Source organism: Sprattus sprattus (genome assembly GCF_963457725.1).
Source record: "Sprattus sprattus genome assembly, chromosome: 16".
NCBI lineage: Eukaryota > Metazoa > Chordata > Actinopteri > Clupeiformes > Clupeidae > Sprattus > Sprattus sprattus.
Genome location: NC_137914.1, coordinates 11,462,790 through 11,477,951, shown reverse-complemented (window position 1 = coordinate 11,477,951; position 15,162 = coordinate 11,462,790). Strand labels below are relative to the sequence as shown.

The 15,162-nt window shown below is 45.3% G+C and overlaps 1 protein-coding gene across 1 annotated transcript in view; it reads right to left on the bottom strand.

Annotated features, from left to right (window-relative positions):
• LOC308377033 (inactive dipeptidyl peptidase 10) overlaps window positions 1-14,738 on the bottom strand; it is a gene marked incomplete at both ends in the record, with an annotated part of 30,168 nt that extends 15,430 nt beyond the window's left edge. Inside the window, 5 exons of the mRNA XM_080853574.1 lie at window positions 3,051-3,122; window positions 3,881-3,975; window positions 4,372-4,467; window positions 4,985-5,099; window positions 14,700-14,738. Of these exons, the coding sequence (XP_080709700.1) occupies window positions 3,051-3,122; window positions 3,881-3,975; window positions 4,372-4,467; window positions 4,985-5,099; window positions 14,700-14,738 (417 nt within the window). The remainder of the gene's footprint in view (window positions 1-3,050; window positions 3,123-3,880; window positions 3,976-4,371; window positions 4,468-4,984; window positions 5,100-14,699) is intronic.
• Between the last annotated feature and the right edge of the window lie 424 nt (window positions 14,739-15,162).

Below are 15,162 nucleotides of genomic sequence, written 5' to 3'. Positions count from 1 at the left end.
TCCTGCAGCTCAGGCCACGCTGCTTTTAAAGCCCCGCTAACCCCTAGGCTATACACAATCCCAGAGAGAGGCTTTTCAATTTTACACATGGCCCACTCATCCCTTTCCCTCCATCCCTTACTCCCTCTCTCTTGCTTTTCTCTTCTCTGTCCCCCCATCTCTACATCTCTTTCTCTGTCGTTTGCAGTTCCTTCGCACTGTATATCTGTGTGTCCCCAGCTCCTGCTCCCTCTTTCATCCTGGCTTTGATTGATTTCGATAGACCAGGGTGATCTGAGGGCGACTGGAGATATCACATCGTTTTTTTTTTTCCCTCTCCCTGCTCTGCCACATCCCCCAACACTCGTCTCTCTCTCTTCCTCTCTCTCTCGCTCTCTCTCCCTCCCTCTTCTCCTTCTCAATCCTTGCCACACTCACTCAGATCCTCTCCTTCAATACGGCTCCCTGAACTCGCTGCAAACTGCAACAGTCAGCAGAAAAACCTTGGAGATAAAGGAGAAAAAAGAGAAGGAGCAGGAGAGGAGGAGGGGAGAGGGCTGTGCGTGGGGTTTATGTGACAGAGGGGAGAGGACCCACGTGTGTACAGATTAAAACACAGACGGTCAAACACATAAACACATAAACACATCAACACATACATGGCTTGTGAACCTGGAAAATGGCTCAGCTTTGAATAGATCTTAGAGGATGGAGCATAGCCATTCGCTTACGCCAGTTGCATACAGATGACATGGGGGAGCTTGGCTCAGAGAAAGCATGAAAACTGACACGTACGTACACACACGTATACAATCCGCCAACATTCAGTTTACAGCTTAAAGTTCTATCCACAGGACGAAAAGCACTGTTGACAGACAGTGTAAAGACGATAAATCAAAACACACATCCCTATCTGATTTATTCAGACCATACAAAGACCTACATCTCTACACAAAAATCACAGGGAGGAAGGAAATGTGTGTGTGTGTGTGTGTGTGTGTTTGAGAGAGAGAGAAAGAGAGAGTGAACAAGTGTTCAAACAACCGAAGCAGATACAAAAGCAGAAGAACTGCAGAAAGCACTGAAAATGATATACAGAGTTTTTCTACACACACAAACAGTCTTACATTACAAAATGAGAGAGCACCCACACACTTGCTTCTGCTCTCTACGGGTATTCACTACAACGTCTCATTTGTCTCATTTGTGATGTTAGTCTCACCAGGTCGGTACATTGACTGATTTTACACTGTGTCCCTATACCCCCATTTCATGTGTCAGAAACCTTGCTAGCCTATGTAAAAAAAAGATGCTCACAAAATTCTTCTAATATGCCTGCAACTTCACATTGAATAGCTGAGGGAACCGTATGCACCTGTGCGGGTTACAACTGTGTGTGTATCTTACATCTTACATCTTACATCAGCATTATAGTGTTCACACTCAGCACGCACATACAGAAACCCAACTGTGACAGACTGGGGCAATATATCAGAGGGTCTGTTTAATAAGGCTGAACTGATCCCAAGGATGAGTCCTCCATTCTCCATTCCCCTGCATGTCCCCATTACTGTCGCATTAGACGTCCTACTCCCTCCCCAGAGGAGGCAGCCAAATCTATTACGCATGCAGTTATTTGCAGAGGTGTAGGGCCAGTGTAGGGATAAGCCCCCCACAAAACACACCGTGATACAGCAGACCACCAAGAGAGAGATGCTTTCCTTGTTATCTGTTCTGTGATGTCCATGAGGCACTGGGCTTTGGACCACCTGGTCCTGGAGGAGCTGCATCTCCCCCCACTTTCTCTTGCTCTCTTGATCTCTCCCTGAACGCCACTTTCTCTCCCCGTCCCACTCTCTCGGTCCCTTTTCTTTGTCTTTTTCTCAACTACCTTCAATCTCTGTCACTCACTCTGTGTTCCTCTCTACTACTCTCTCTCTCTCTCTCTCTCTGCCACTCACTCTCTGTAGTTCTACCTCATTAAAATGCTGTGCAGACGCATCAGAACGATACTCACAGCCTCAGAATCCCCACCCAAACTCCCACGTCTCTCCTCCTCCTCTCTCCACCCATTTGTTCTACATCAAACTGATCAGGCGTCCACTGACACCGCCCCCCCCTACCTCTCAGATCCCCCCCACATCTATCCACTCTCTATGAATATTCCATGCTGCACACGTCTCCCCATGATCCACTCAGCGCTTAACGTTAAAGTGCACGGCTTCGCTCCGGAGTGCTGCAGAGGCTGCCACCGCAGCAGAACCAGCAGCGCCAGCAGAACCAGCAGCACCAGCAGCACAAGTCCAGTGTCCTGTCCTAGTGCTGTCTGCTGCCTCTGTACCACAATTATCGGCGGAGCTATAAAAGCACAAACAGACTTGCCTAACCAGTGGATGAGAGCGGAGCTCACGACTTCCTCACTGATCCCTTGGCTGGCGTCCTGCAGTGTGTGTGTGTAGGGGGGGGGGGGGGGGGGGAGGGGTTCTGCTTCAATTGAATTTACACCAGCGCAATGTGGAATAGAGGGGACTGTGCTTTAATCTATTTTACAGCATAAAGGACTTTCATCGGGGTTGGCATATAAATAAGCTCAGTGGATTCAAAGGCACAGAGGACAATATCTGAGTCTGTTTTGAAAAGTAAATATGAAAGTGAGGTTATAAAATGTGTCTTCTATTCCCAAGGAAAGGAGAGGTCTGAGGACATCACTAGGGTTGAGATTAATTCACCTAACCTATCTGTTTTTCCAGGGAATCACTACCCTCCACCTCCATGTCCAGGGTTGACTCTATCCACTTTGTTGTACATGGTTTCATCTCAGTTGTCAAATGATGTGAAACTGTCACAACAATGTAGTGAATAAATACGTTATTCCTGATTTTTGCCTTTTTAAAGGTTTTTTTTCCTTCTTCGCTTACACAGATATCCTGATGCATTGCAGATGATTGATGAGTATCAAAGAATCGCTTTATCATGATACCCTCATTATCGCGGGCAATGAATTGTGATAGTATCGTATTGTGAGTTACTATGCGTTTCCCACCCCTAGTTAGTGGTAGGACACAACTTACCGGACGAACGTTATACGCCGAAAGAATGAACCTCTTATCCGCTGACACTTGGAACTTCATGCAGTCAGGATCCTGAAATAAAGACAACAAGTGTTAATGCGTTAGTGTTCCATTGTTCTTTCACAGCCACACACAGTAAGGAAGCCAGAGACAGACAACAGTGCACCACGGTACCCTATGCTGTCTGTTCTCTTTTGAGGAGGAAAGAATGACAAAGGTGTTCAGATAGTTTAATCTGAGGCTTGGAGAGGTTTTTAATAGAACGAATGATAGAATGTGTGACAATAAAAATGAGCAGCTGAGAGAAAGCCAAGCCCCCGGATCCTCCATCTCATTCGGAGAGTACAGGCACGCTCACGCTTGGCTCTCAGGCACTGACCCACATAATTCTTTCCGAGTGACAGCGATGCATCGTTCAAAGAGAAGCCCCTATTCAGGGAACCTCTTTGAAGCCATATGTTACCAGGAGGGGAAGGGAACAGCGGCAGGGCATATGTGGTGGCAGTGGTGCAAAGGCGATTGAGGAGAAGCGAAAGAGAACGAGGCAGAGGGGAGGGCGGGGGGGGGGGGGGAGTAGAGGCTTAAACAGTGAACATCTGAACGCTTTCACTCTCTCCCCTGCCCTCACCGTGGTTGATCCCTTTTTTCATCTGCAGAGTGTTTAACAAGCACTCCATATTCTCTCTGCAGCTCGGGGCAGGCCTCTATTGACCGGCCCATTTGTCCTGCTGTCGGCCAATATGACTAAATCAATGCAAGCCGGTGCAGGTACCCCGATCTCTTTACCCATCCTAAAACAGTCTTGCCCCATGTTGCATGCTGCTACTCACCACTGTGCTGTTGTCCAGTAAGGTGGACGTGAGGTTGGACTGCAGGTCGTATGTCAGCACGTGTCCCTCCCTGGTGCGCAGGACTACCTCGTTCTCTGTAATTGAGGGTAAAGGTCAAGGGGCGTAGCCTACTAGGGTCAGAATCTATTAAAGAGCAATTGCTGTGTAAGCCATTTCCTATGAAATGAGTTACTGATCTGAACAAGAAACCCTCTTGCTGTTAGGAAGTGTGATATTCATGTGTAAATACTGAATTTAAAGTATGTGCAACTTCTTTGGCAAGATATTATGTGCTTTGAGCATTGAGCCAGTTCAGAGTGTAAAGAGTGCCAAGTAAGGTCTTTTACAAGAGCCAGCAATTGTCAATTATCCCCAAAACATTAAGAGCAGAAATAAGGTCGCTAAATCAGAGGATAATGGCTTGGCATGATTGTCGCACAAATTGGTGTCAGACACTGGTCAAGACACTGCTTACTCCTCAAGGCACTGACCATTCAGCCAGCTGACACAGGGGTCATGGACTTTGAATCCACGGCTCTCAATGTCCTCCATGGTGAGGGGGGACTGTAATAAGAGGTGAGACTCATCTGAAATGAATAAGAAAAGTAAAGCATGAGATACAAACAAGTAAGCCATTTATGTATCTTGTACTACCTGACACTTTGGAAATGTATTTGAATGCATGTGCATCCAAAGCCCAGTGGGTGGTAAGGATAAGGTGTTGTTGAGCTTTATTGGTGACAGTGCCTTTGTTTCCATGCCTTTGAATCGGGTGATTGTGTGCTTCTGACTGTGGTGTCTGAAAGGGTCTCGGCTGTTCTGTGTATTCTGCACCTGTCCATTGCCTCCCCCTCACTACATCTGACTGGCTCTCACACAACCATCCCACTCCCCCCTTTTCCCCTCAACCATGTCTCTAGGCTGGCTCCTGCATTTCAATTTCTGTCACATATCCCCTCAAACGCTTTCTCAAGTCCAATCATTTTCACCGTCTTCTAGCCTCCCTCCGGTTCTGCCTCTGTCTCCCTCCCTTGTGCCCTCCCCGTTTTAATCTATCCCACAATACTGCCTCTCCCACTCCCACTCCCACTCCCCCTGCCTTACCAGGTGTGAGAACGACCACTGCCAGGAGGACCAGAGACATGACGGCCAGGATCACCACCATGGCAATGCCTATTCCCTTCCAGTTCCGTGGTGGTCCACTTGAGCTCCCCATGTCCTGCCCAGGAGAAAGGAAATGTGTGTGAACAACATACCAAATGACACACGCACAACACACAGACATATATATACAATGAGTGTCAGACATTAAAATAGACACACACACACACACACACACACTCACACACTCACACACTCACACTCACACTCACACTCACACTCACACTCACACTCACACTCACACTCACACTCACACTCACACTCACACTCACACTCACACTCACACACACTCACACTCACACACACTCACACACACACACACACACACACACACACACGCACACATACACGGGAGACTTCACAGCTGAGGGAGAGTACATTAGCGCAGCTTCATTTCCTGAGCCCACAGTAGGGATCTGCCACAGAGACATGTGTATCAGAGCAGAGAGCCTCCAGGGGAACAACAAGCCCTCCCAGTCTGGACAGGAACCTGTGGGATATAGACGTGTGTCTATTCCCAAAAGTAGGCAGAAGAAAAGTGACAAAATGATCATTTAATTCCATGTGATTGATATCATTTGCGCGTAATTTCCCCCAAGTTGTCACTTCATTACCCCTGCAGCAGCTTTAATGGGGCATAGGTGACGGTGGAGGATGAAGCAATAAGATGGTTTCACGTTCATGAAAAATGTCTGTGAGAGACACCAAGGATCCACGATCCACCAACCAGCTTGCACTTAACCCACTCAAATGACTGGCACTTTAATTCTCCATTCTTCAAGCAAGCCACCCATGCAACAGGCGCATGCCAAATGGACACATGTTCAACAAACATGCACAAAGCTTCTCACAGTTCAAGCAGGGGTTAAGGCGTCCTCAGAACAGGCACATGGCAACAGTGAACATACCATCCACCCACAGGAGGCTCCATCTCTCACACACAGCACCCAATACAGCATTCACTTCGAGCACCACAACCTGGCCACCTGTAACGATCAACTACATGAGTCAAAGCAGTGTTGGAGGGTAATCATGGCGCACACCCATAGAGAGCAGCCTTCATCCAGGGCCCACAGATCCGCATCCCCTGAGCAGGCCACTGAGAGATGGATGTCCACTTTCGCCTTCTCCCTGGGGGGGGGTAGGGCATCCATCCAGCTCCCTGCCTGACAGATTGTCATTCTGCTGGGCTGGCCATGCATTACCAGCTGTCCCCAAGTAACTGCTCTCTGTAGGCCACAGCCAGCCGCAGAAGTGAATTCTTTGGACTGGACACGCAAAGGTGGGCAGCCATCCGGCAAAGGTCCACTCCACTCGAGACCATGCCCCTAACGTAACTCCCTGTGGGCCAAATTGATCATAAACACTGTGGTATGTGACATGAGACCATATCTAACTTCTGAAAGGAGATGACTGAGATTCGATGAGTATATTGCTTTTTGCCTCAAATCCTCAAATCCCTGTTGTAGGGCAGCACAGCTCATACCCCACAGTCCAAGTACAGCCTTGTAACAAGCCTTTTCAAATAACACAGTGTCAGAGTTTGTCCACACCACTGTAATACATATTTAATACATTGAACTTGCTCTGATCAAAGAGCAGTGCTCAACATAGCTAAGATATCTCTGATATCCAAACAAGCCTGTGGCTTATCTTTATCCGAAAAAAAGTAGGATTTAATCTTGCTTTAATTTTCCAGTTCATTAGAAAAAAAACTTTCTCCATCTAGGGCAAGCTTGTTAAAAAATTCTCATTTGGTGACTGAGTTCACAGTCATTGGCATGGTTGCTGGGAGCAAGCAGAAAGATGAGTACTTCTATAACTTGTGTGGTTGCCAAGTTGGACGCCGGCCAAGGTCTCATCTTTAATAAATCTCCTTTGCCCAAGGTTCATAACATGCTCAAATTAAAACCGCTGTCAGCCACGTCAGCAGGGACATTCACAAAACTATGTTTCTCCCCCCATCCTACACACCCCCAGACCCAGAGAGAGACCTGAGGCCCCCTGCCAACACTCCTCTTCAGTGACTGCTCTATGCCATTGTGCCTTACCTTACAGTTTCATCTCCTCCAGACCTAAGAGCAGCATCACTTAAAGCACTACACTGTTTCTTTAGTCTACAAAGTGGCCTAAGTTTAAGCATTAGTAGAGGCAGCTATGAACACAATTAGTTCTGCTGCTGACTACACATAGATAGTGTTTTCATTTTGAAGACATCCCCTCTAATTAGGCTTTGCATGAGTTGCAGGAGGAGCTGGAAAGAGTGTCCCATAACGGATGCTGGTAGCAGCCTGGATTGCTGGATCCCCCTGAGCCAAGAAATTAGACTCCGTTCCCAATTAAGATCATTCTGTCGTAACCGAGAGAAGGGAGACTCCAGCGCGAAGTGAGACAGAGTTTCATCAAACTTGCAAATGAGACATCAGCAGGGTGGCTGGGAGCTGGGGGCTGGGTAGAATTCCTCTCCTGAGCTAACCTGAATGCAACCTATGAGAAGTGTTTGAGCACACACAAGTCCAGTGTCATGAAGAAATGAAACCTATGAAAAGCTGAGCCTTAAGGGCGAGCATATTTCCCATTAGTGGCGCACACGCTCACAACAAGGTCTAGCGGAACGAGGACCTAATGAAACTGTCAGTCAGCTGGTCGCTCCTGCATTGCAGAACTGCCTCTGAGTGGGCGCCCACTCTCACCTCATCGGGAGCAGCCTCTGCGAGGAGAGAGAGGCCCGTCTACAGGTGTCAGACGTTAGCTATGTGAGATATTGTACAACGCACGGCAGTCGTGCGGAACCATAAGCCCTGCAACAACGCAGGGGAAGGATCGATGCCAAGAGCACAGAGGCAGATCCAACTGGGAACAATTTATAAGAGGAATGCCAAGCGCAAGAAGGCAGCCGTGTTATTATAATGACGTGTCTCTGGAGAACGTCCGGGCTCTGAGAAAAGTGACAAATGCATGTAGAACAGCCAAAACATCTTCCATGCACAACCGGCCATATTGAGCATACTGTACTCTAAAGCTAGAGGTTATAACTAGGATACTATGGCTTATGGAAGATGAGATTATGTGTTTTACAATTATGCGCATATTGCAGCCTGCATGGCCAGTGTTAACAGACAGTACGAGCAGTAAAGCAACCACAGCCTAAGGACACAAATACAAGCACTCAATTTACTCCCATAGCAGCAAGGCTACTTTTGTGCACGTTCCACAGGGGGTGTGAATGATTCATAAATTAGTCTCTGGGGGGTGGGGGGTGGGGGGGATTCCTCCACATGTCTCCTCATTCTATGGTCATAAAAAAACACATGATAAATCATCCTGAGTGAAACTGGGTAACTAATAAAAGCCCTGCATGCAGAGTTGACTTTTATTTGCATCATTTTGTAACGTATGGTGAACCATGGGAAACAAATTCATAGGCATTAATTTAATACAGTTGATAGAGTGGGTCAACATCTGGCATCTGAGCATCAACGGAGAATGGCATCTGTTGCAGCTTCCTTGATAAGCGCATCCGTCAGCCATCAGAGCGGAACAATGTCTTGTTACAATGACTGACTGCCATTGATCTTGTGCCACAATTGCTGATTAACATATAATTCATCTCCAAATTTGCAGTTGTGCCAAAACGTATTGGTGACTGAAAAATGGAGGTCATTAGCCGAGTTGCAGTTTGCAACCTTACTTTTTAGAGGGGTATTTGCTGACCTGTGTTTGGTTCAGTGAAGTGGTACACAGAGATGTAAAATTGGTTTGATTTAACAGGTTACAGGACTGAATTTTGTAATGTTATTTAGGGCTGATAAATGAAACTGCATAGCTATCTGGTACCCCCTGCAGCTTTCTGTTTGCTTCACAACGTATTCAGTCCAGAAATGTAAAGCTTGGAAGTGATGAATAAGTGACGGCCTTGGCTACCTAATGCTGTACATGTATGCAGGCTGAATTCCTTTCAGCAGCAAGCTGCCCCTTCCATATCTCATTACGGAGCATCAATAAGACATTGACATGTGAAGGAAAAACGGAGCCTGGATTGCCTGAATCCGGAAAGAAATGTGTTCGGATCGGCTTCTGGTTCACACTAACCCGGCGGATTGGGTCACTGAATCCGCCACCTTTTCAATCCGGTCTCCAGAGTGGGTAGATTTGAACCCGCCAGTGAAAACGTGTTCGTGTGTACTCCCGATCGGCACACTTTCTAACCCGATGATGTCATTGCCCCACGTGAAAGCCCCACGCCCCGCCTCGCAACCTCAGCCTGAACCCTTATTAACCCCACTGCATCACTTCATAACAGCAACAACATAAACTAAATCGATGTTGTTAAAAAGCTGGTTAGGAAAGGGATGACATTAACAAGCCACACAGATTTTTCTTGACACGGCTCCTTGTGAACGTGATTAAAAAAATTACCGGATCCAAAAATGTTTCTGGACTCAGGCAATCCAGGCTCTGTGTAAACCTAGCCTTAGACCTCAGAGACAAAAGTGGAAATTCAATGGATCAAACGGAAGCAATGATGTAATGATGAGAGTGGAAAACAATGTCAAGTAATTCACATTCACCGCAGGTTGTGTTTTGTCCCAGCTTTTCAATGCAGTAAATGGCAGATTTTTCCCCCTTGTAATTGTATTTCAGCAAGGACACATTACAACCAGGAGATGAGAAATGACCTCGAGGCCAATGAGATCCACTGGCATACTGCTATGCGGGCATATTGCAGCTCTCGACATATGCTTGTCTTTTTTTCTGCCAAAGGCAATGGTGGCCATTGGTGTGATTCATCTAAATTATGCTTGGTGCTTCTGGTGTAAAAACAGCGCTTCTCTGAGACACTGCTGATTCCCCTCTCCTGGGTTTGGCATCCAGGAGGAAAAAGGAGAGCACATGAGGGCTGGTTGATACCTCCCTTGCAGCTTCCTCATTACCACTGCCATGCAGCACCGGCTTCCTGTGTCATGACCAACCCACTGCTGCTGGCTTTCATGCTTCCCGCCCAGCATGTGCACAGCACACAAATGCACACAGGTGGCCTGAGCACCAGCCAGCCCCCGCGAAACCCTCCTCTGCTCAGCTTCAGTCACATTCATTCCCTCTCTCTCTCTCCCGCTCTCTCTCCCGCTCTTTCTCCCGCTCTCTCTCCCGCTATCTCTCTCTCTCTCTCTCCCTCTCTCTCTCCCTCTCTCTCTCCCGCTCTCTCTCTCTCTCTCTCTCTCTCTCCTCTCACCCTCTCTCTCTCCCGCTCTCTCTCTCTCTCTCTCTCTCTCTCTCTCTCTCTCTCTCTCTCTGCTTGCTTGCTCACCTTGTCTTTCACTTGTCATGCGAAAGAATGCTCAGTTATACAGTCACCCTTGGACAGGGTGACGTGGATATATTCTATCACCGCCCATCTGCTTTAGGTAAAGGTTGATCTCAGCATTTTATCCTCCAGCAGTCCTCATTCACTTTGCTGAGGCACTACTACTGTCCAGCACTGCATGATGGACAGCCAAAGTCTTTAAATCTAAATGCGGGCTTTAGCCACTCAAGTGCGAAAGCACTAATTGACCAGAAAAAATGGAGGATGAAATGGAGGTGATTGGCACCACTGTCTAATCTAAAAACTTGGCTGGTGTTCGGGTTGGGAGAAAATAATTGATACAGTGTAGTATCGCGATGTTTTTTGGCACACTATTATATTGAATATATATATATATATTCTTACATTCTGATTTTAATGTTATTTTGGTACATACGTACAGCTACTCTGATAACATTGCCTCAGAAGTCCACAAGATGGCACAAGACCTCAAGAACAAAGTTACCATTCCAAGATGGCTGCAGAGACTCCCATTATACGAACGTAATATATGGGAAAAATGAATCGCAATATATCATATCAAATCGCAATACTGGCTGTATCGTACAACGAGAATCACAATAATATCGTACAGAGGTCCAAATATCATAAAGTCGCCTATGTGGCAATTCCCCACCTAGCTAGGATACAGGGCTTTAGTTCCCAAGATAAAACAGCCCTAGCTGTAACAATAGGATATAAGCTCATTGAATAATTTGAGAGGAAGCAGATGACTGCAAGGTTCCTGTGTTCGATCAAGTGGACACAAGTTTAGCATATTTAAGGGTTGTGGCACACATGTCACATACATTGTGCAATATTTTTCCTTGTGACCCAAAAAAATTCGGATCCACATCATGTGCAAGCCTTTGGTATATTTACTGCTTAAAATCACTATTACAAGCATTAAGCGCCGCTATCCTCAACATGATAAAAAATATACAGTCACAAGAGATCATTGAATGTAACAGTAACAAGGAAAGGAAATGTGGAGACCTCAAGAGGCTAAGGACAGTCTAGAGCCCAAGGCTGTAGAACATTCAGTTCTCATTCCAGATTTCACAGTGGCTCAGTTTACATCAAGAGTTATTCGCTTTTACACAAAGCCGGTCACAAGTGATCTAAGAAACAACTTCACTGTTCGTGCTGCATGACAGTATCTCCATTTAGACGCAGAGTCAGAGCGGTGTACACAGTAAAAAGCACTGTATTTCACAAGACAACCTGTTCAGAGCTGCACACGCATACGAAAGTGGTGCTTTTAGTCTTTCCTAAAGACACCTCTCATGCAGTATTCAGAATGCGACAGTATTGAGCAACATGGCCTCAGCCGATCTCATTCAGTGTCATCCATCAGAATACTGCATCGTCTGCAATATGCTCACTTTAATTGGAAAGATTTCCTTGTACTTCTGAACTGACACCACAGAAAGTAAAAGTGGTGTTGCCCTCCAAACAAACTATTAAAAAGTGAAGAAAATCTATCACTATGACACATTTTATGGCTGAGTAGTCTATCCTCAGAGGGTGATGGCTTACTGTGTTGTTTCTAAATCTGGCTTCTTGGTAAGACTTTCAAGCCCAGCAATAGAGCAGGGAGGCAGACCCTTACTAATCTGAACACAATTGCGGAGACTACTGAGAGACTCTCACAGCAAAAAGAAGAGCTCAGCTTTCCTTTGGGGTGCACAATGCACAACACCAACGCAAGAAATGTCTCTGGTCTTCAAGCACCGATCAGTGACTCTGACATCCATAAATAATAGCAGCCTATGAAGAATGGTTTGAATTAATCAACATTAATCAAATACAACAAAGTAATTTCGTGACAGAGGGAATGTGTATGATCAATAACTATATTTCAGTGCTAAAAAAACCACACGACTGAAAGGAGCCTGCACAGGGCTGGTTGCCTCTGGTGACAAAGAAGCACGGATATACTGATAGGGAGGTGAGGAAAATGGGCCACAGTAGCCAGACTACAGAACCAGAACCAGACTACAGGGTTCTGATAGGCACTAGTGCAGGGAGGTGAGGAAAAGATGCCACAGTAACAAGAATACATAATAACGAGGGAGTGGGATGAATACTGCATGCACTAGCATTATTGGGATTAATGACTTGTCTTCTGAGTGTACCAACAACAATTATGGCACAATTTTGCTTTTAGAGAAACATACATATTTATGTATCCTGTGGGAAATATAAAGGAAAGCTTAATCCTCCCACCAATATTTATCCACATCTAATTTTCATAATGTTGAGTAGATAGAAATGAATGATGTTCAGTAAAAGCAGGGTAAAAAAACAGTGGTGCATTATAACATCAGAGATGAGGAGAACAGGACAGAGAGAGGAGAGTGCAGGACAGGAACGGACAGCTAAGGATACCATAAGAGTGGAAGAAAAACGAGAGGGGGGAAAAAGAGCAACAGAGCAAAAGAGGAGAAGGGCCAAGATGAGATGTGAGCTGATTAAATGAAATGAGAGTGCAACAAAGCTTCATATCATGGGTCTCTAGAGGTGCTGCTGACTGCTGACAGTGTTCTGCATTGGATAAAATAATTCAAAATGAACAAATGTGCCTCTATTGTGCCACCTTAACAGAACACAATACAGCTATCTGACCACACTACATCTAGTGCACTAGTTTGTCTTTCGTTCAAACGTAATTGGGAAATCTGTTTGAATAAAAAATAACACCAAATGAGAATAAAAATGATTACAGTGACAAGAGAAGGAAGAAATATGTCTCCTTGTGTTGAGCTGCCATCCATTATAGCTTCAGTGATTACTAATGGGGAACCAAATTACTGAGGGCAATATTGCTTTCGGTCATAAAACACAATGCCAAGGAAGCCATGTAAAAGCAAGAAACTAATTACTCAGGTAGACTGAAGCCTGCGGTCTGAAATGAGAAGCAGAGAATTGCCTGTGAGTAAAAATGCATCTCCTACTGCCACCCTGCAGCAACACATTGTTCGGTTAAATTAATTTATGAGAATAAATTGCATGGAGACCTTCCAACTGAGACACCCATATACTCAGTATTGAGACCCCTGCTGTCATCTGGATAAAGCTGTGAAATAACTGTGTTATTCCAGTCTATCTCACCCTCTTTTCAAACTAATGTGCAGACAACAACAATAACATTTAGTCACCATGACACTTTCTGGGTGTCAGCAGTTCTGTTGCTGAGCGAGCCTGCCACTGACATCACGTGACATACAAAAAGTTGTTTAGACTTCACCAGAAAGGCTTCCAGGGGATATTTAAAGAGGCAGAGGGAGACATCTGCAAGGCAAATATGTCATATGACATATAAAATATAAATGACATATGCAAAGTTCACGTGGCCCAAATGTCTGTCAATCGCTTTGGTTTGTTTATTATTTAGTAAGGGACTACCCAGTGACACGAAATGAATTAGTAAATCTCTAATGGAAATGTCACATTCCAATATTTGACCTGTTTGCACATTTTGAATATTCCAGATAGCCTATCAATGTATATCAACAAAAGACACATAACCTTGGCTCACACCTACAGCACAAGGAAATGTGGATTTGTTTATGTCATCCACTTCTCATTTTGTTTTTCAAATACTTGAACATTTCTAATGGATGCATGTGGTTACGCTCATAACAGCTATGCCAATACCTGTTAACATGAATGCATATATTGCTTGGATTGAGGCTCAAAAAACAATTGCGCACCGTTTTGGTGGGAGACACACCATTTGCCTTTTGCACTGGTGTCTCCCTGTAAGCTTTTAAAAACGTTTTAAAATATTGGGGTAAAGGATTAATCCACGAGGTGTTCTTTTAGAAGAAAAAAAAATCAACAACAAAGTTATGACATGAGTGACCGAAAGCTTTGGAGGGAGATTTACTACAATATTCAATAAACATCCGGAGATTTTATCTGAGAGAACTGTAGCTTGAAATCAATAAATAGCTGCATTGAGCATACAGAAGTAGCCTAATCCATTGACACTGCAGTCTACGGTAAATTGGAATTGAGATTAGAGGGAATAGGTTATTGATTGTTTCTTTGAAACTATGAATGAGAACGCTTTCAGGGGAACTATTCCAATCTAAATCGATAAACAATGGACCAATGAATTGAAACCTTAGGAGAGGCAACAATCATGAGCATATTACGATGAATGGTGACAACAAAAACGCGTGTCTGTGAACATCCACAGGCACGACCACGGAGTTTAAAAAGATGGTATTTTTTCCTTTTGCGCAGAAACCGAGAATCCACAGAACATGAGGAGCTGAGACAAGTCAAATAAAAATGCTATCTTACATGGTCTGTTGTCATGTTTTGTTGCGTGGTTGCAATCATCTTTGCGGTCGTCAATTGAGCAGTCCTCTCCGGGATGTAACAGCCTTTCCACGCGTTGGACAGTCCCGCTGAATGGTCTGAGCACCCCAGGCGGTTACTTCGGTTTGCAAGTTACGGGCAAACCTCTCGACTGGAGCTCGACAATCTCTCTCGCTCTCTAACCGCCCCCCCCCCCCCCCCCCGTCTCCCACAACCCACTGCCTGTTTCGCCCCCTTTCTGTGTGATCAATGCTATTGACCAGCAGGAATTAATGAAGACAACGCGTAACTTCTTTCACTGCGCTCTCATATGGTTAATACTAATCTGATACACAAAACCAAAATGTTTAAAGGATGCCGGTTGTAGAATACAACATTACCTTGTCATTGTCGTAAATTATGAATACAGTTGACATAGTATCCCAGTGGCAAGTCACATGGTAGT